This window comes from Heliangelus exortis, chromosome 6 (assembly GCF_036169615.1).
Source record: "Heliangelus exortis chromosome 6, bHelExo1.hap1, whole genome shotgun sequence".
Taxonomy (NCBI): domain Eukaryota; kingdom Metazoa; phylum Chordata; class Aves; order Apodiformes; family Trochilidae; genus Heliangelus; species Heliangelus exortis.
Genome location: NC_092427.1, coordinates 22824945 through 22846888, shown reverse-complemented (window position 1 = coordinate 22846888; position 21944 = coordinate 22824945). Strand labels below are relative to the sequence as shown.

The 21944-nt window shown below is 35.5% G+C and overlaps 1 protein-coding gene across 3 annotated transcripts in view; it reads right to left on the bottom strand.

Annotated features, from left to right (window-relative positions):
* The window catches only part of PDE1A (phosphodiesterase 1A), a 175478-nt gene that overhangs the window by 33900 nt on the left and 119634 nt on the right, over positions 1-21944 (bottom strand). For all 3 annotated transcript variants that reach the window (XM_071747188.1, XM_071747190.1, XM_071747191.1), the window contains 5 exons: positions 19912-20025; positions 7453-7635; positions 6905-6971; positions 5953-6069; positions 4418-4558 (listed from right to left, as the gene is read on the bottom strand). In XM_071747188.1, the coding sequence (XP_071603289.1) occupies positions 4418-4558; positions 5953-6069; positions 6905-6971; positions 7453-7635; positions 19912-20025 (622 nt within the window). The remainder of the gene's footprint in view (positions 1-4417; positions 4559-5952; positions 6070-6904; positions 6972-7452; positions 7636-19911; positions 20026-21944) is intronic.

Here is a 21944-nt window from a genome sequence, read left to right as displayed (position 1 = left end):
TATAAGAGCGTGATTCAGATTAAACACTAGAGTACTGGAAATGTTTTGCATTACCTTAAACTTAAGTAAACTTTATTCTTGTCTTATTCCAGGTAACACTTCGGTATTACACAGGAAAATAAATCCCTGTATTTATTATGATTTCTCTAAGACCAAGTTAACACCCTGATGGTCATTAGGAAAGTAATTACTGGCAACCAAAAAAATAAGAAGTTATTAAGATAACTGTAGGGTTTATGTCATAGATGTTTTAAGTAGGAAGTATCTAATCTGCTAGCCCATACATGGCACTTGCCAAGTTATGATATATTCATCTAACAAGTTGATATGAAGTTAATGTTACAATTTGTCTTTTAGTGAATAATAAATAGTATATTATGTATATAATATTATGATAAATTCTAGATACAACATCAAAATTAGCTACATTTTACCAATGTACATAGCACTAAAATGAGGCCCATGGGAGATTTTTCTGTTCAAAATTTTATCATAATTTGTACTAATGCAAAAAAAGTGTGCATAAGGCTAGTATAGAGTTACACACAACAAAAGGTAATGTATACAAAACAACGCAGACCCTAGAATTTTGTGCACTTTCATACCTCTTGCTAACTGAGGCTGTTCTGTATTGCTCAGTTTGTAAAATAACCTGTGTTATTTTATCTTTCAAGTTCTACTTCTTGAATGAGAAATTATCCTTGAGGAGAAAATTTACTCCATCTAAAAGCAGAATAATTGTATGATAATTAACCCCGCAGTCATAGGACTGATTAAGTCAAATGCCAGTCAAGCATTTCCACATGTATCTGAGATTTTTTTTAGTGTAAATGTAAGCTTTTGTACTAAAGGATCAAAGAATGATCTCATCCTTACACACCCACATATGCACATATATGTGTATGAATGGATATAAGATGTATAAGCTGCCAGATGTAGTATAAGCTGCCAACAGCAATGCTTCTTTCAAAGAAGAAGAAAGAAAACAGTCCAAATTCATAAGTGATATAAGAATAATGCAACAGGTCACTCAGTGACAAAATAAGACTGCTGAGGAACAGCAAGTACTAGCTGTTGTGAAGCAGTATAGATTACAAAAGGTCACCCCTGAGCAATGGGAATGTACTGTAAGCAGTTCTAAAAACAGAAACGGTGACCTTCATCATATTGTGTGTCACAAGAAACCAGGTCATGACCAGTCCTGCCTTCCACAGTGTTTTCAACATACCAAATAGAACATAAACCCAGAAATTAGTAACTAAAGCTAAGCACAAACTTTTTCTCTAAGACACCTTTTCAGGGATGAACTTTGCAGTAACCAGAATAGTTGCTGAACAGGGCATTTACAAGTAGAAGAGCATTCCTTACATACAGTATCTATGGGTTGCACAGAAACTTCATATGGTGCTGGGTGACAGAAAGCCTTCTAGAGACTGTAGCTGCATAGTCAAAATTCAGATCAGTATTCAAATCAGAGGATCAGAGATCAACTTTAGCTAAAGGATTTCTAATGAAGCAGATGAAAGCTCTTGAAGAGACAGTTAACAGGTGATTTTCTCAAAGGGAGAGGGGAAAACAGGCATCTGGAGGTCTGCAAGGCTTTGAAGAACAGGAATCTGCTTCTTTCCTGGAAGACATTATGCCATGCAGGTGTAAGACCTATTCAACTAAGATCTCTTCTATTGAGAGACATTTTCCAGTTTTATAAATAGCTTATAAGTAAATAGATGCATTTCAACTTTTCCTCAGCTCTTGTTCACTATCTTTTTAAACGATGATGGATTAAAAATGAGTAAGAAAAGGAGTCTCACAACGCACTTATTGACAGTAAAGACATTTTTTCCTTTTGTTCAAGCAATACAGGTATGTAGGAGGAGAAAAGGGATGGTGGGAAGATGATCGATGACTCAAAAGTTCTTTACAAGGTGTATTCCCTGGATTCTTAAATCTTTATAAAGATGAAGACTTCATAAATGCAACTTTGAGCTATATATTTTGGTTGTATCATCTGGGATTTAATCTCTTGGGAAGTTTAATAGATTGTGTGCCATCTGTGATATTTAGTTCTCTAACACATTGATCTGAGATGGCTGGATCTTGGTTCTTAAGATAGACAGTAACTTTTGGAAAATAAAATTATAATTTTATTTCCTTAACTGGGACTTTGAATATGTGTTATTATTCACTGGAATTTCTCTGAAGACTTTGGAGAAGAATAAATTCCAGCCAGCAAATTTTTTTGGTAAATGCTGAATGACATATGTCCATTTTTTCAGGTGCCTATAAAAGATACAAAATATATGATCTCAACAACAGGAATCATCAAGAGGATTTTCAAAACTCAGCTTTTTTAAACATTTGCTTCAATATGTCTTTAAGGAGTGAAGAAGAAAGACAGCAATTCCTTGCAAGACCTGGGAGTCAGTATCAATTGCTTACAAGACAATGGAAGTACAATCACTTCAAATCTTATGCCAATCTGCAAAAAACAGACAGGAATCTGGTATAAAACTGTATCAAATTTACTCCAAGTTTTTGTTAGAAGACAGAGCAGAGTTAAAGAGGCATTACAATGTATTCTGCAAAGCAGTAGCTTGAAAAGCAAACTCCTAAATGTTGTTGAGAAGGGTTCTGCAGGGTTAACCAGAGAAAAGGAAAAAAAACCCAAGTTAAATAGAACATTTGCAATGACATTTGGGACAGAAATACTTTGCAAGCTGCAGAATCACTAGGCCTTCTTTCAAATGCTGATTTCTATAAATGCTCTTTCTGCCTGGCAAGCTACATCTGTTTGGAGGCTCTGAATTAAGTGTTGTCCTAGTTAGACATCTTTCCTAGAACTTTCCACTATCACAATTCAGCAATTCAAAAGTGAATATATAAAACCTGGCCCAATTTTATCAGATCATTTTGTAGAAGTGTTGCAGCTTAATGAGGTTTTACAGCAAAGTAACAGTAATAAAGTTGAAGTTTTCTGAACATAATTGTCCAAATCAGATCAAAGTTCAGCTAGAAGGTTAAGGTGCTAATATTGTAAAACTTGAGCTGGAGGGGCCTTTCTCATTCTCATGCACACCCAGTGGAATAGCAGATATGAAATATGAATTGTGTTCTGTTATTCAGTGTTAAGAGATACTCAGAATGTCTTGCAAAGTTGTTTAATCAATAGCTAAACATCCCAAATTTACTGAGATAGCTCTGGAATTTGGAACCTTGTGCTGACATCACAAAGAAAACATAGATGTTGCATTTCTTTTGAAGGGTCAAAAGTTACACAGTTACAATGGGCCAAAGGGATATCTATAATGAATAATAAAAAAGAGGGATTTTCCTCCTACTCTAGTTGCTGATCCAGCTGTACAACTACAGCAACTCATACCATTTAATGCTTGTGATTGATCTTACAGTAGAAGAAAAAGGTAGGATAGGAACCATATCTATTATCTTTAAGCTTTTTCTTTTATTAAAATCCTATTCTGAGAGATAAATATCTTATGCAACAATTTTGGTTTGGAGTCATCTTAGCAAGAACTCTCTAGATTATTCTTCAGTCTGGTATGGAATTCTTTTCTCATTAAAACATCTCAATGAGAAAAGGAATCTTGGCTCCTGAAGACTCCAGGTTTTACTCTGTAAGTAATACTTGTGTTAAAATGCAGCTTTAAAAACTTGATGTTTAGAAGAAAAACACTTCCCCCAAGCAGTAGAATTGAGCTCTACAATGCCTAGGGACTTGTTCTGCCAACTAAAGTCAAAGGCAAAGCTTCCAGTGAGAAAAGGCTTAACATAAGTCAACGATTGTTATATCATGAATATATAGATAATTAAAAGAACATTTAGAGTCAGTCCTAAAACCAGAAAGAAAACTTCTCTCTCTCTCTTTTTTTTTTTTTTTTTTTTTTTTTTGTGCAATGCAGATTCAATCTCTTGCCTGCTATAGGCATATATATAATGGAAGAGCAGTCCTAAATAAAGCTATAAACTAAAAGAAAAATCAGCTGTAGAGTATTAGAGCAAGGCTGTGCTGATTCATCTTTCAATGGCCAGGACCTCAGCACATGCTAAAGCTTCCTTGCCTGATCACACTTCCCAGGCATTGATTTGCCAAAAATTTTCACCTGCCCACTTCTGGAAATGTATCTCATTTAGTATGATACATAATGCCCAAGCCCAGGCAAGGAAAAGCAAAAAGGATTTAAAGAGAATTTTTTTCTCTTTTTTTCTCCACCTCAGGAGAGTTCCAGCCTGGTAGAATTGTTAAAATGGCATAAAATTCACAGCCTGAATGGTGGTTTTGAACCTATCTTTGCATAATTTTCAAGGGAGCTTGTTCCTTAACAAAAAAGACAAACACACATCTATCCAAAACAGCAGAAGCTCAGAAAAAAAGTAAATTAAACCTCGTAAAATTTCTTACCATGATACCAGTATGAATCATTATGTAATGCACAGTTTGAGTAACATCAGCTGCATGGATCAGATTGTGGTATGGATTTTTGTATTTGTTGTAACCAACTTCAAGAGCTTCAGCAAATGAAATAAGATTGGGAACAGGGATCTGAGGGGGAAAGCAACAGTTGGTAAAAATGCTTTTTTCCTGCAACAGCTGCAAAGTTAAGCATGCAATAACTAAACCACACATAAACGTAAGATAGAAATTAATTATCAAGCAAAAAAATAAAATGTGAAGTTCTAGTATTTTATATGCATCAGGGAGACTTCACTCAATTCTTGGAAGTGTTATACCTCTCTTTATACACCATGTGTGGCATATGCTTAGTGTACAAGAGACGGCAGAGCTTTCAACCAAATAGTTTCAAGACATGTCTGTCTGTACAAGGAATTCATAGATTGCTCATATAATTAAGGCTTGACAGACAGGAGTCTAACATTAGGATTACCTCTTCTTCACCAGTTTCACCTTGCCTGAGACAAGGATTCCTTGAATTTGGCAGTCTGCCTTCCCTTTCTTCTCTTTGTCTAGGAACTGTATGAAGAACAGGTCCTACCCAGTCCCATTTTTCCCATACAATCAAATTAATTTTCCTAAAGACATTTTTTCTTTGTTTAAGTGCCTTGCAAGGTAGTGAGACTTTGAATGGGCTTAAGCCCAGTGAGCCAGTAACACCGTGTACTTCGACTGTGTTGCAAGTGGTGTAGACGTGCTGTAGTTCTGACTTCAATAACCCAGAGCTTGAAGGGGAAAGCTGAGTCTGGGGTATTGATTAAAACTAAAGTACTAAAACCAGCTTCAGAACCAGGCAGCCTCTTCAAATGGAGAATGGAATTTTGCAGCGGACAGATATTGAAGCTGCAGCGAAAGTTTCATTCAGTAATATTAAAATGGTAATTCTTGCACTTTGATCCATTTTTTTATCTGAGCCTGTCAGGGTCAATTATAAATACTCCATATTATATTGCGACACCTTGCAAATAGCATGGAAATGCAACTTTCTCTTCATATATTCCCTAAGTTTGTTAGGAGAAGGTTCAGCTAAAACTCCTGCAGACTAGTGGACAACATACTATGATCTAGACAATGAAAAAAGTACCTAGGACTAACTGCAATTTTCTGCCTTATGAGGAATTCTTGTTTAAAGAGGCTGGGACTCTGATTCATTATTGCAGAGTAAGTAGGCTGTATACATAATAGGTCTGTTTAATGGTTACAGCATTTAGCTTCTTGCTACCAACACCCCAAACCAAACTGACTTGACATGGGCCTATATAGCATTCTGCTTTTTGGGTTGCAGAAAAAGTTTCATGTTGCAGGTAACATTCCATTTGGTTGAGTTATTGCCATATTACAATGTTTGGTTTCCCATATTCTTTGAAAATCTACACAGCACTGTACAGTAAAATACCATTTCAAAAATACTCTTGATTTCTTGTATTTTACATCTGAGATTGTTATTTTTGCATACATATTTTTATTTGCAGCTGGTTTCTAACCTTGAAACGGCTCAAAAGGTCGTATCGGGTAAACAGCTCATACATCATAAATTTCAGACTGTGCTCTCCACTTGCTTTGTTTAGGGCAAACACATCAAAAGACCATTTGTCAACATCCTGTAGATAAGTGGAAAAGAAAAAGAACGTAATTTTTCCATCTGTTTAAGCAGATTTCCAGTTAATCACTAGGAAATGTATTTTGGGGCTTTAGGGGGAAAAGAGGGAAGAAGGAAAGTTGTGCCAGTTATGAAAAAAATACTTGTGACATGACCTGTGCAACTTCATATGCTTTGAATCAAAGGCCTGAATCTTTCAAATTTACCTTTCTGTATACAAATTGCCTATAGAACCTCGGGGAGGTAATGTGAATAACCCCACCTTTAGAAAGGCCTTTATGCAATGCCAGGAACACTATAGCCATGTAGCAATTTTAGAATATAACAGTGTTTGACTTTTAGGGGAACAGGTGAGGTTCTACATACTCAAGAAATACACAACCACAGGAACTCCTCTACTACAAAAAATTGCCTTTTGGATGAACTACAGTAATGCCTTAAATTCACAGCAGATACTCTTCCATAATCTACAGCTTCTTTTGTTAGTTCTATCCCAACACTACTCCTTTTTCTTTCCTAAAAAGGAAAGAAATTCTGCTGAGACACTGATTACAATACCGCTGGGAACTGATATTGCCATTTCTCACATTTCTATACAAACTTCATCCTACTGCCTAATAATATATACATGAAATCACAACTGATCAGTGAAACAGTAAAAAGAATCACACGCTATTTGCAAATTTCTTTTAACTTCTCTCCTGTTTGTGGTCAGTTTTGTAAAACTAAACAGGGCTAGGTTATCTTCAATAACAAAACTACATAAATTTCATCCTAAAAGTCACTAAAAATAAGTATAAATAAATTCAAATCCACAGTGATTAAACTTATTTCACCTTGAATGTTACTATCACTTCTGCTGGATAGGCCAATCCAACCATGCTAGAAGTTCTCCGATACATCCTAAAAGAACAAATAAAATATTAAGTAGTAGTATTCCTTTTAAAAATACTGGAACAATTAGTCTATATTTATTTATTTATTTTTATTCATCTTTCACAGTATGTTAGAAAACACGAACATATTAAGAGTCTGATCCCAGAGATGACATAAGTCTTTTAATGGATTTATGAGAAAAGCAGCTCTGCTGGTGTATTACTCTTTTTTTTTTTTCTTTTTTTTTTTTTTTTTGGTAGTGTAGTCTTTCGTATATTTTCATGTAGAAGCTTCCAAGCTCTAAATTTCATTCCCAGAATTTTCCAAAGTTTAGAAAATTTCATCACAAAATTAGAGGTTTCATCTGTGTTTCCATATAGGAAAACACAGTGATTTTAGAAACTGAAAACTAAGTCCTGGCTCAAAGATGTCCTTCAGGTTCGTCCCACCACAAGAGACATTGTGGTTAAATGCAGTGGTTTCTGTAATAAGAAAACCAATCTCTCACCTTTCTACAAAGATTCCAGCCTGTACAGCATGCACAATACTTCGGAATTTGGGCTTTTCTTCAGGTCTCCTCCTCACTATTCCCATTTCCCTTGTGAATGTAGAAGCCAACCAGTCCCGCACTTCCAGAGGGACTGAATCTGACTGGATATCAGAGAGCTCATCCTCAGTGTCCAAAAGCTTTCTACAAAAAAATTAATAACAGGTAACTTAGAAGATGGCAAACGTAGACAAAAGGAGTATGGAGAGGTGAAGAACTATCAGAACTTAATTTAACAGGAGCAGAGGTTGTCTGTAGAAATGACTCAGCACATCACTAAATGGTTTTGCTGGTAGATGCACCACGGCCACCAGGAAGCTGGGCACAGCAGGTATCTTCCCTCTCTTCCCCTCTTCACATTCCAGATTGTAAAAGGTACTCAAATGGAACATATTCAAGTGAAGGCAATTTAAGATTTTTCTACAAATATGCCACAGCTTTCATGGATTGAAATGTAATCAGTGAGTTACATAAACCGGAGGAGAGGACTGAAACCATGGCTGAAAAGAGCATCTATAGAGAGAGAGGTTGCTGCTATAGCAGAAGACATTGGTGGTCCCTCTTATCTGTCCAACAAAATGGTACAAAAATTGTTTTCACTTACATGCAAAGTAAATTGTAATACACATCAGTGCTATGCAAAATACATTTCATTGAGCACCCTGTATACATGTGCATTATATTATTCCAGTGCAATAGAAGTATTAAAAAGAATTAATTTCTTTTGTGTGGAGAGCAGTATTCCTAGGGAAAGCAGAGTAACAAAATCATAGCAGTAAAGATATCATAGAAGAACGGATTACGGGTCAGCTTCGCAGTTCTTAGTTGTTAAAAAAGTTAGAAAAGCCATGAATACCTCTTGCAAAATAGAAGAAGAAAAATATAATTAAATATTCTCTAAAACCAGACTCAAGACTGAAATTCAGTTCAACACTTCTATAAACCTACCAGATGTAGTTGGTACCAGAATGTAGGAGACTCCATTTTCTCATGAATAAACAGGATTTCTGGGAAATATATTCAGTGGGAATTCAGCTAACCAGATGGATATTTGGGAGAAAAAAATTATCACTTCCTTTTCCACTTTCATGTTGTCAGCTCTGCCACTGTCTTTTCTTTCTACTCTTAGCATAAATGTTGATTCTTCACCTTATTTTTGCGCTCTGTTCTCATATTCAGTGGCTCTTCTTTCACACCTTTCCCTTTATCTGTTTCTCTTTTTTTAATGTTTTCACAACTTTGCCTAATCTCAAGGTCTTCTCTAGCACATGGAGGAATGAAGCAGCACTGTGAATGATGAAGAAAACCCTGAATGAAGTATGGTTCAAAGGAATCCCCATGCAAATCTAATACTGTCTGAGGGATTATAGGAAGATGCCTGGCAGGAAATGCTGCCAGAAGTGTGAACAGTGTCCATTTGCCAGTTTCAGCAGCTCGTTCAGATCGCAGCATATTTTGTAAGACTTTTCAACTGGGCTATAAACAAAAGATCTAAAAAATGCCCCCCAACAACAACGCTGCAGAAATGTTCCTGTTTTTAGGGACATAGAATTATCAGACTAGAAAGTCAGTACAAGAATGATGAGTTTTTCTGAGAGTAGGACACAAGTCAAAAGTCAGCAAATCGCTTTGGAGGAGCAACACTTGTGTACAGGAAAGGTTCTGGGCAAATTATCTTACAAAACTGAGCCAAAGCTGAGGTTGGCTGTATGTCAAAGGCTATAAATCAATTTTATTCCCTAAATTTCAAACTATGTTATAGTTCACTTAAATCCCTACTATTCTAAAACTGCTATTAAATGTCCCTGGAGAGATCAGTACATTTATATTTCTGAGGAATATGTGACATTTAATGCATTTGTAGTATAGCAAGGAATAAACCTTAGAAACCCCAAACCATATTTTTGTAATTGTTACAACTGTTATGCAAATGAGATGCAATTATTTCAGTGTCCCTGGGCATGAGGCTGCCTCAGAGGAGGCAGCAGTGATATTATACATCAGTTGGGAAGAGTGAAGCAGAGCTCTCTACCAGTTTGCAAGTCTGATGCAGGTCTGAATATGGAACCAAGTCCTGACCTCTGCACATAGGAGCTGGAGTACAAATTAAGACTAACAAGACACATTGAAGTTTCTTTAATATTTTTAACCATTCTTCTGTAAAAGATGACTATTCAGTCTGTAAATGATAGTAATAAGGGTTACTCTATGAAGATAAAACAGAGAAAATGGAACTTGAAAAAATGTTTGTGTAACCAGTGCTTTCAGGAGACCACTACTCTCTGATGAGAGGTGACTGAGCAATATGCTATGGGAGAAGGTGCCAGAGTCTCTGGTTTCTACTTAAATAACTAGGAAAACAACTGCAACACAGAATTATGTTGTATGCACAAATCTTTGCAAGTACAAGTCTTACAGATCTCTCAACACATAACCTTAATAACTTATCAAAAATAATTGATTTCTTTCAGAAGCCTAACTGGAACATCTGAGGAGGCAGAACAAGGGGTAGTTATTCATCTGGTAACTGTCTACCTTCCTACTTTCATGACTCTCAGAATACCAGGATTCCTATCAGAAAAAATTGCTCATGGTATAAACAGTGCTAGATACGACCTTTGAATAAATTCACTACTGATTGCCATTCTGCTGTAATTACAGGGACAGACCTTGTGTATAGAATAAATTATTACCTATAAATTGATGCTAATTTTATTTAGGAAGGGGAATAAATCATGCTATATATTGCACCATGAAGCTCATCCCTGGAGATGTTTAAGGCCAGGCTGGATTGTGGAGCCTGGTTTAGTGGGAGGTGTCCCTGCCCATGCAGGGGGTCTTGATCATCTTTAAGGTCCCTTCCAACCTTAGCCATTCTATGATTCTATGCTTAATTATCACAAATTCTTGGAATCCAGTATTCAGCTTATTCAATAGTTTGCAACTATTGTCAACTTTTATTCATCTGTGTATACCTTGATTATAAAATACATTATTTCCATTACATTTCCATGGGTGTGGATATCTATGTATACATATACAATATTGTGGATTCTGTGAAATACATGTACCTGTTCACCTTTTACTCACTGATTGTGAAAATGCTCCTTTAAAATAACCCCAACAAAGCAAATCTATACCTTGAGATGTAAAAACATAAAATAATTAATTTTTATGTTAATAATTTTAGTTTTAATACTCAGCTTAATTTTCAAAAAATGCACATATATATATTATAAATTTTAATAAATGTAACAAAAAGAAATCTTTAGAAGTATCAGAACTTGTTTGCATTAAGCAGAAGTGCTAATAGTACTTAAGTACTTACATTATAGCTGACATAGCTGAACTTCTCACCTGACAACAACCAGTTTTTAATTGGCCACCTCAATATTTTTTCACAGATTTTTCTTTTGATGTGGAGCCATTTTGCAGCTTGTCTGCTGCATATCTTACAGCAGTGAATGCTCCAAATAAATCACAGAGCCCCTACATGCTTGTCCTTGCTTTAACTACTTCTGCTGCTCAGAACCTAACAAAAAAAAAAAACCAGCAAAAGTTAACTCTGAGAAGACATATGTCACCCTGATGCAATCACTGAGAATTATTACTTCATCACTTATTTGAGTAAATTCATAGAATCTGAGAATCATACAATTATTTAGAAGGGACCTTAATGATCCTCTGGTTCCAAGCCCCTGGGAACACCTTCCACCTGACCAGGCTGATCAAAGCTCCAGACAACCTGACCTAAACACTTACAGAGATGGGGCAACCACAACTCCTCCTAGCAACCTCTGCCAGTGTCTCACCACTCTCACAGTAAAGATTTTCTTCCTAGTATCTAAGTTAATTCTATCCTCTTTCAGTTTGAAGCCATTACCCCACACTATTGTAAAAAATCCCTTCCTACAGCTTTCCTGTAGGTACTTTCAGGTACTGGAAGACTTCTCTAATGTCTTTCTGGAGTTTTCTCTTTTCCAGACAACCCCAACTCTCATCTGTCTTCATAAGATCATCTTTGTGTTCCTCCTCTTGATTCACTCTAACAGCTCCATGGCCTTATATTGGGGGCCCCAGAACTGGACACACAACATTGTAATACTGGGGAAAATCCTAAAAGTACACGTATATATTCGGAGTATTTTTATTACAAGTATTTTAATTTATATCTACTTAGAACTGACAATTTTTTAAAGCATTAGTAAAATCAGTGAATCAATAAGAAGCTATTGGTGCTTGGTTTATGCCAAATGAAAATCAATATTCCAGAAAACAGATTTATAAATTCTGCACTCTGAAATTCTACTGTTATATAAACTTTTTGCTCTAACTTGCAACTTTTTGAATCACAGGTGATTCAGGATGCATTTTAATTTTTTTTTTAAAAGAAGAGGGAAGGCAAAATCAGATGACAGGGCAAAACAAAGACAAACATGGTTAAACCACTGACCTTCCTGCCAAATATTTTGCAATTTAATTTATAATTGTAGAATGTAAAATGTAATTTGTAAAGCATAATATAATTTTACAACACTTTGGAATATGCAAACTTCTCCATAGGTTCAGAAATGCTCTGTGATAAATGAATAAACAAAATAACATGACCATAGCTGTCAAACACAAGGTTAGGACCTCTGGCTTGGAAAATATTTGGAGTGGAGTGACTGCAAGATCCACAGCCTCATCCTCTAAATCAACTGTACTGAAGACCAAAGATGATGGGCATTTACTTTCTATTTCAAAGCTACACAATGGTTCCACAAAGTCAGCCTTAAAGTAAAAGTCTACTGAAATCAATTCCATTCAACTGTGAGGCATGAAATCCAATACTCCAGTTTATTTAAACAAATGTTAATATATCAGGGTTTAATTTTTTCTTCACTAAAGCTAGTAACACCTTAAAGGCCAAAAAAAAACCCAAAACAAAACAAACCAACATCATCAACATAAAAGCTTTACCACAATGTGCCACAAAAAGAACTTTTCTTCAACACAAAGCCAGGAACTTAGGGTTGCATGCACTTATTTTGCTAATATATGATTAGCCTATTAAGTATATGCAGTATAAGGAAGAACTGTGTGTAGGAAGGAGAGGGGGAGGCTTGGGTTATTTAATTCTATTAGTTCCATGAGTAGAACTCCCATTGACAGTTGTGGGAATAAGTAAGACTTGGCTATGGCATTTCAGCTTAGCAGTCAGTTAATATTGCAGTCATAGTAACTAATAACCTGATCTTCTTGTCACAGTACAGTGGTTTTTGCCAAGAATAATTTTTCAAAATTCAAGGAGCAATAATTTCTAGCTCTCTTTTCATTTAATCAGAATTTTAAATGTAGTAATGGACCAGTAATTATTATATTTCTTTTCCCTTAGGAATATATCAAGTGTACTATGGAGAAGAAGAAAGAAAAGAAAATTAAGAAAAAAAAATAGATAATCACTGTGCGGGAAAAAAATCCCTCAGTGCTGGTCAGTCATGCTGCCCAGCAGAGCTGGTGAAAGATTTCCAGAGATGGGATTGAAAAGGAGATATTAGCTTTTATAGTTTAGGGAATTAATCAAGCTAATGGTCAACCCTTTAAGAGTGAAATGATCAGAGTCCTCTTCTAGATCCAGAATGGAAAAGGCAATCAACTTATAATCCAAATAGCCAATTTTTATCATTCTTTATGTTCTAGTGTCTCTCTGTCTTCCTTAATAAGCATGGATCAACATAATCAATATTTCCATCCTCTATGAATGATGCCTATTCAGAAACACAGATGTACATACCTAAGGCCATCAACAGTCTTAAGATTCAGATCAGGATATTAATGTTTTTAAAATATAATTTTTTACAATTATAGCTGTAAGCTGTATATATTTTCCTTTTTTTTTTCATTTAATTCATTTAGCGTGGTATTTTGGAAGATCTAAAGGGCAGGGACTATCTCAGGGCATGACTCAAATTAATTATCAACAATAACTGAGATAGAAAATTCAGAAACTTTGGAAAAGGGATGTAGGCTATTTATTAAATAATCTAACTGAACAGAAGATTTCTAGTCAGAATTTAACAGATTTTCAGTTATTTAAAGTGTATTCTTTTGTATAAATTTGATGCTGTTATAAGCTTCTCTCTCAGAAAAATCCCTTTGGCTTAGTACAGAAGATTTTAAAGGCTTATTTTATGTTTTTATAAGGGTAGAATGTACAGAACTAATCTCAACAGAATAAGCTTTTCTTTTTTTTTTTCTTTTTTTTTTTCTTTTTTTTTTTTCCTTTCAGTAGCTGCTTTTACATTTGTTGATTCCCTTGATGGATTAACTGAATGATTTTCCTCAAGTGGTTCATTTGCTGCTGACACAGCAACCTCAGGGAAACTCCATTTAGGAATGGGTTGGCTATGGAAGACAAAAATACACATTCACAACAGACTTGACTGGATATTCAAGATTGTGATCTAACTTCATGTTTAAATAATTACCATTTCCAATCTTTTCCCAATTACATCAGGTTCGATAGGAATCATATGGACAGTATTTTCCATCTGACAAATAATTACTAAATAGGGCATCCCATTCCACTTGTGTCATTCTTGTTAACAAAGATTAGGCAGCTTATTTTCTTTGCTATCCCCAGATTTTTTCAAAAAAAGCTGATTTTGAGGAAAAATACTGTGTAGATCCTTCAAAATCAATTATGTCATTGACTGAATGCCACACTGTTCTGTGAATGAAACAGTTGCCCTCATGTATAAATGAAAAAAACTGTCTTTTCTGGTGGAAAGATTGGGAATATATGCTTTTAAAAAATAATTTTTTTTGTTGTTTTTTCTTTTTTTTTTTTTTTTTAATGCAAGAGAAACTAACTTTCTCAACTCTTGCACCTGCAAAAATTTGCTGGTCTGACCATCTCTGCTGGTTACCCTGAGACCCTGAGTGGCTAATTCCAGCTGAATTAGCACAATTTCTTTCCTGACTAGAACTGCCCAATCAGTGACCCTACCTGATTCACCAAGCCAGAGAGATGTTGCACGCTATGGTAGGAACTGAATGGGAACTGTTCTTTAATGTCAAACAACAGAGTCCTCCTGTGAGATGCTGAGCAGCTGAGCATTGCTGGCTAGAAACTTGCAATGCTCATATTAAAACAGGGGTTCTTAAAATGAAATAATACAAGGAACACAAAAGATGGTGGAGCCTTTACTCATTTTCATTCCCATTTAAAATACAGAGAAGCCACTAGACCTATATTGATGACTAGAAGGGGGTGAAAGAAAACACAGCAATTTCAAATAAGTATCCCAGTTTGGTTTTTTTTTGTTTTTTTTTTTTTTTTTTGAGATATTAATAACCAGTCTAAGATGAAGCAGCTGTCACAGACCAGTGTTCTGTTGCAGCACTGAAAAACTTGAAAACACCAGGGAACAGGCTCCTCCAGCATGCAAACATAACCTAAACTGTGTACTGAAAGCTGCCCAAGAACAGACTGTGCAGACCATTCCTCACCTCAGGATCTCCTGGAAATGGAAGAATTTCATTTAGTTGCTGGGCTGTTGCTAAGCTCCACTCACACCTCCACAACACACAGCTCTGTAAGCACCAGCTTCCAGTCAAGCATTTGCTCCTTTCTTCATCCTTAGACACCATGAGACAAAGATATTCACATGGATGTTCCTATCACTGATAATTCTGTGTAGCACTTTAAGGGTCATACAGACACTTGCTGAGATTAAATAAAAACAACTCTCTTTTGCCAGGTAAAATTATCACAGTTTAAACTATTTTCTTGTTTTCCTACAATTCGAAGATAAGTTTCTCACTCCTTTAAGACCACAAACATTTGTTCAGTATGGTCCAAGGTGTTTATCCACAAAGTTTGCATTTAGTGACTTTTTAGCTAACATTATAGAAATCAGAATGTGTGCTTTAATAAAAATAAGAGCTTTTTCTCAAGGACTGTGTTTAACATTCTACTGCCACTGAAATACCTTCACGATGTACAGAGTAGTCATGCAAAGATTTATTCCTTAATGAGACTTCTTTTCACTTCATGAATGTAGCAATAAACTGTATTTGTTATTTTGTCTTGAATCAAAGATGCTCAATGCAGTTCCCAGCTACATACAAGACATTGACTTCATACATTACTGAAATACAGTCTCTTCTAAACCAAAATTTCTCAGGAGGTTAGAGCCTTTTAAAAGGGCATTGTACGTGCTAAAACAAACTAAAAGCCATGTAGGGGATTAGAACTGCACAGATCGATATCCTCCTGAAATGCAGTATATTTCATAAAATATTAAGGCTTTTGAAAAATGTAATAAGTACACAATCATAATAAAATACTCATAGTTTATTCAGAAGTTAAATTTTTTTTGTTTTGTTTGGATTTGGAATGCATATATACATATTTTTTTTAAACTTGTAATTTCCATTTAGATTTTATTTGACTTATTTTCTTCTCAGCACAAATAAAGAGCTGTGTTTACCAGGAGTTAAACAGCTGTCAGGACTGAATTATCAGGCTGTATTTATTTCCTGTTCTACTCTAAATATCATTCTTCCACTACTTTGAGCCAAGTGGCAGGTACTAATGGAGAAAATTCTGCAACATTTGTCAGGATTATTTATAACACCTATTGAGTAAGTTTGAACTTCTTCCACAGAGGAGATGTGCTGAGGGGCTGGAATCTGTGAGTTTCATTGATTGCCTTCAGCTGACAGTGAAGCTCTGTTTCAGCTACCAAAGTGCTAGATGTCTTTCAAGGAAGTGTTGCATACAGCTTCAAATTATTCAGGACTGAGATATCCAGTTGTCCTAAAAAGAGCTTGTTAAAAAAGCTTATTACTTGACATGGAGCCACAGATAATTGAGCTCATAAGAAAGCAGCACTTCTGATTTATCTGTGCTTTCCAACTTTGCATCAGCACAGAACCTTTTATAAGGGATACTGACAGTCAGTGCTCCAGACCAATTTTTCATAATTTTAGAAGATAATCTATACTGTATATTCCCATTTTTAAGAAGTCTGCTCTCAGAATTTCATAAATAAAAACGGTTGTGTTCTTTCTCTGGTTTGTTTGGTTTTGTTTTGTTTTTTGTTCCTAAGAAAACTGCATATAGTTTTAGAAAGAACATGTATGGAAATGAGTATGTGTACACAGTTTAAAAAAAACCTCTTTTTTTGGGCTTTGTTGCAGCTGGGATTGAAGTCTGTTTCCCAGAAAGGTGGGGAAGAACACCACAGGCAGGATGCAGTTTTAGAAGGCTGGTTGAAGCTGAGGAATTCCTCTGCTTGGATGTGTAAGCAACAGGTCAGTAACTCCATCAGGACAAAATCCAGAACAAGCAAAGGCTTAAAATAGAAAGCATGGGTATTCTCATGTGAGTTGCAGATACTCTGTGCTGAACATCTGGTCCTAAGCCTGCAATATTTTGTACCTTGTAGAACCAGGCATCATTAAATTTCCTATTTCATAAGTCAAATCTCAGGAAACATTACATCATGTAAAGCAAACACCTTTCTTCTGGGACTTAGTTTAAAAAGGCAGTCTGTACTGAAGTGGTTTTCTCACTGCTATCCTCAGTGCTGGTTTCGCTCTGTACTGTAGCAATTTCTTTTATACAGACAGCAATTCATATGCAAGAAACTTACCGAAGTCATTTGAACTTTGTGATGCATGAAAGTGCATGTTCAGGCTCAGCAGGAATGGACCATTCTGCTTGTGATCTAAGCTATTATTTCTAATCTACTAATAATTTCAGTTACCTCAGTTTCACACTACCAAAGAACCCTTCTTTAGTGGGAATGAGGACAAATGTAACCACACAAGCTAATCCCAGCCTCCATTGCCATTTGTCTCATTGATACACTGCTTCTGTTCTTTATTTACCACCTTCCCAGAAACCTCTTTATATGCTTATCTTTAAATGTTTTATTGCAGATTTAGGATACAGAATACTGGTCATGCTATTTAAAATGTTATTATCTTTGCAGTTTTTCGTGCAAATGAGAAGTGCCAATGAAGACTACAATTTCTCTCTGTTACAAAATAAATACTTTCCAATTTGTTTTAAATGAGGAAGTGTCAAAATTCAAAACAGCAACATAAACAATATTTTCCAACTAAGAAGTGGACGCTAAGCCCATATTTTTAGCAGAAAGTTAACACAAGGATCACCAGATTCCAGAAAATGCATCACAGTGTCTGAATCTCATGGAGACTGCATTACTCCACAGTAGAGAAATTAAAACCAAAATCAAATACTATAAACCAAAAGGAAGAATATGGGGTATAAAATGCAAACCACTAAAAATAAGAGAATAAAACTTTAAATATAGCTTTTATTAAAATAATTTCATTTTTAGCTGTTACTTATAGTATGAATAATGATAACATGGGAAAGAAAATTTGGTTAAGCACGAGTGAAGACATTTGGGCTCAGGAAGAAGGGAGGGTGTGTGTGTGTAGGGGAGAAGGTATTAAGATCTGACCATGTTTTCTCTCTCTCCTGGTGGATTAAATTAGGTTTTTTCCTTCCCAAGTTGAATCTATCTGGTTTTTGCCTGTTATTGAGGAATGCAAACCTCCCTGTCCTTGTCTTGATTAATGATCCTCAAGGTGGATTTGCTCCTCCCTGTCCCACAGTGGGGATGGGAGGGAGTGAGCAGAGACTTGATTGGTATCAACTGGTCCTAAACTGGGACAGAAGTATACACAGAAGCTCTGGCCACTGGTGGTGACATGGTGTTCTGTAATACCAGGAGCAGACAACTACAATCTTTCAAATCTTATTAAGCACATAAGGTGCATCAACCAGATTTATGTTGAGAACAGTTGTAGGAAAATGAAATTTAATGGCTTCTATTGTGGTAATATGAGCCCAGGAAGAAGTCTGTTGATCATTTCTTATACCTGTCTACCAAAGTCCCTGTATCAATTTAAATACAAATACAACTATAAACTAAGGTAAATCCCTAAATCGACACTTGATTTAATGTAAAATAAGATTGATTAAGTGAGCCACCAAAAGTGATATAAATATATCTACAGTGGTATATGAACTACCAAGATTTTAAAATATTTAAATTAATTCAGTTTTCTAACAAAGTCCAGGTCCTCTGGAAATCACACTGTATGGTTTTCCTAAGCTTAATTTAACTGAATCTGTAAACATCTTCATAACACGTGAGCCCTTTTGCATGTGAGTGACACTTTTGTCACTGACATGTGAGTCACTGAGGTCCCTAATGCTTTTCATTTAACTTGGTGCATTTAACTTGGAATCACAAGCAATACTTTTGAAACTGTCCCCAAGAACCATATTGCAGCTGGGAGACTGCTCAGGAAAGTTTTCCCTGTTACCTGAGTTTTGTCAGCTTTTTACAGAAGTAATGCAAGCACTCTAAGAGCAGGACACCAGTACAAGTGGTGCCAACCTAGTCTGTAATATAAACTCTGAAAAATGGTACCAGCTTGATTTGCTATTGTTTTCATTCTTCTCTTTTCAAATAATAGGCTACATAGTGCCCCAAACTCCCATCAAAGTAAAAGAACCAGGAAAAAGTCAGAGCAGAACTTTAAGCACATTACTAAATATGTAGATTTGCAAGAGGAGGCAGGGGATGACAGACAGAGATTCAGGTCCATGAAATAACCAGGAGAGAGGCAGACAATGTAGTATGGAACCAAGACATACACTGCATGCTCCAGCAGTATTGAAGAAGTTTTGGTAGACACCTTTACAGGATCATTCTGCTTTGAAAAACCTTAAAGAGGCCAGCACACTGAAATAAAAACTGTAAATTAGGTACTTAAGTTCAGTATAGTATATATCTTAAAAGTCTTTATATATAGTATATATCTTAAAAGTCTTAAAAGAAGCCGAGTAGTTGGAACTTCTAATTTAATTGGAGTCACCTCACATTAAAGATGATTGCCACTAATACTGCCAGAAACTATAATCATAAACAAAGCATGAAATATTATAAAATATATCCCAGCTTTTCATAAATTTATGTATTTACAGGCCAGACTACAGATATTACAGATAGATATTCTGACTCATCTCTATGAACATTTCATTCCAAAACAGCCAATTTTTTTTTTCAGCTATACAGTCCTCAGCACGGTTATCAGTATGCAGCCTGTGTGGGAAAGAAAATCCATCCTTCAAAAAATTCTTAAGACTTTATCCTGTGGACATTTGACAAGTGAGAGAGACAAGAACTAGGCAAACTCTCCAGATGACTGTTTTATCTGACCTTTGGAATCTTACTTGCTTTAACCTTGTCACTAAAAGTCCTAAGAGACACATACAATTCTTCTGATGTGCAGAGACCTTCAGTTTACATCACTTACAAAGACCATATTTCTAAAATATGATTCCCAACAATCTTTGCTTTTTGGTTTTTTTCCCCTCACACTTACCTGGTTTCATCAATATAAACTGCCTCCAGCACAGATGCTGCATATTCAATATTCTTCTTTAAATCCACCACATTAATGTCACCCTTCTCCAGCTGCTTTACCAAGCATCTTAATCTGAAAAAAAAAAAAAAATAAAAAAAAATCAGTGTGATGATTTTCTGTTTGAAACATTGGAGCCTACACAACACACAAAGTAGAGGAAAGAGACTATGACTTTTAAGACCCATTAAGAAAAGGCATATACACCCCAGTAAGCCAGAGAGGACTCAGTAACGACCACCACAATGACATTATTGTTATGCCCGAGTCTCTAAGTTTGTTTAAATAATAAATAAAACCTTGCAAGTTGTCATACTATAATTTTCTGTGCTTAGAAGATTATAATTTTTATTATAATACCCACTGTATACTGATTTTGCTTTATTTTTTTTAATTTTTATTTAGGCCTCCAGTATGTTTTTGCTGCAGAATTTGTATTTCTTCTTAGCGTGAGCTAATGTGGAGTTCCATTGCATTGTTCCTGTGTTTAGAGAAAATTCATCATCATTCTAGACAAAAGGTGCTGCCTGTGGCATTAGAAAAATCCAAGTATTTTTCTAAGTGTGCTTTTTACTTTTAGTTTTGAGAACATTCTTTTATATTACAAACACAGATACAACCAAATGGGATTCTGTAGTTCATCAACCTGTGCCTTTGTAGCAATACACTCAGACAGATAAACTACTCAAATGCCAATTTTTTCCTAAACTTTTTGATGACAACACTTCTGACACTGCTCAGCTTAACCATACAGGGTACTCATAGCACTGGAGGGAAATGTGTAGAGCTCTGACTTGAGGCAGCACAGCTATTTTTCATCTTTTTGTTCTATACCACTGAGACAAAATAATCTACAGTTCATGGCATGTAAGATAAAGGCTTTCTTTAAAATAAAGATAAATCATTTTTTTAACACAAATTTCGTGTTACTTTTTTATGTGTATGAAATGTGAAATAATTGTGTGAAACAAGCATGTAATTAGAAATAGGATTGAAACTAAGTCATCACTAAGCTGACCTTGCTGCCAGAAAAAATGTCTTATTTATCATGTGGAAGAGCATGTATAATATATACATTATGTTATATAAAAATATAATACCTATATGTCATTTTATTAGGCTAATAAACCTAATTAAAATGTATTAATTTTTAAAATATAGTATATATTAAAACCTAATCTCTCATAAACTTGGAAAGTACTGTTCCATCATAAAACCATTTTCATAGTTTTTCTTTATATTTATATAGTGTAAATATAGTTATGTCCAAGCCTGCATGGATAATTTTAGCAAATGGAATTTTAAGATCAGCCTCCTTAGTAGTCCAAAGTCTTAATTCAATTAAAATTAGCATTGAGCACAACACAACACAAATAAGGCTCTTAGCAACCATATTCAGTTGTTATTTTCCACAGTGCATCAGTGTCACATGTAAACTTTATTTTCTCAAGAGAAGTGAAGTAGGTGGATGAAATAATATGAGAGTGCAACTACTACACAAATAACCTTACACAGGGGGAGGCAGAGGTACCTCTAAACTGAAGAGGTAATTCATAGACACTCCCCTTGCAGTACCCAACACACACACTGTAGGTCTCAAAATGGCCAGGGGAGTCTGGCAGCATCGTAGTCACTATTTGCAAATAGCTGTAAGGTGATGCTAAAACTTGCACTGACCCCTCAGTGCCTGACTGAGCAATGGCTCTGAACCTCACTTGCTGAAGTGGAAGCAGAAATTAATTTAAAAATATAACCCTTCACAGCACGGGCTTAGGCACAGTAGAACCATGTTAGCTCAAAATGGTTTCACATGCTATGGCTTGCAGTGGTTCTATATTTTTTCAGGGCATAAAGCAGATGACAGATACGTGAAAGCATTTACACACTTGCAGGAGGAAAGGAGTCTCTGGGGGAGCCTTTAAACCCCAATGAACTTCCAATATCTTGCTGCATAGGTAGTAGTCAACTGATGTAACTTGCCCTGTACTTATAAT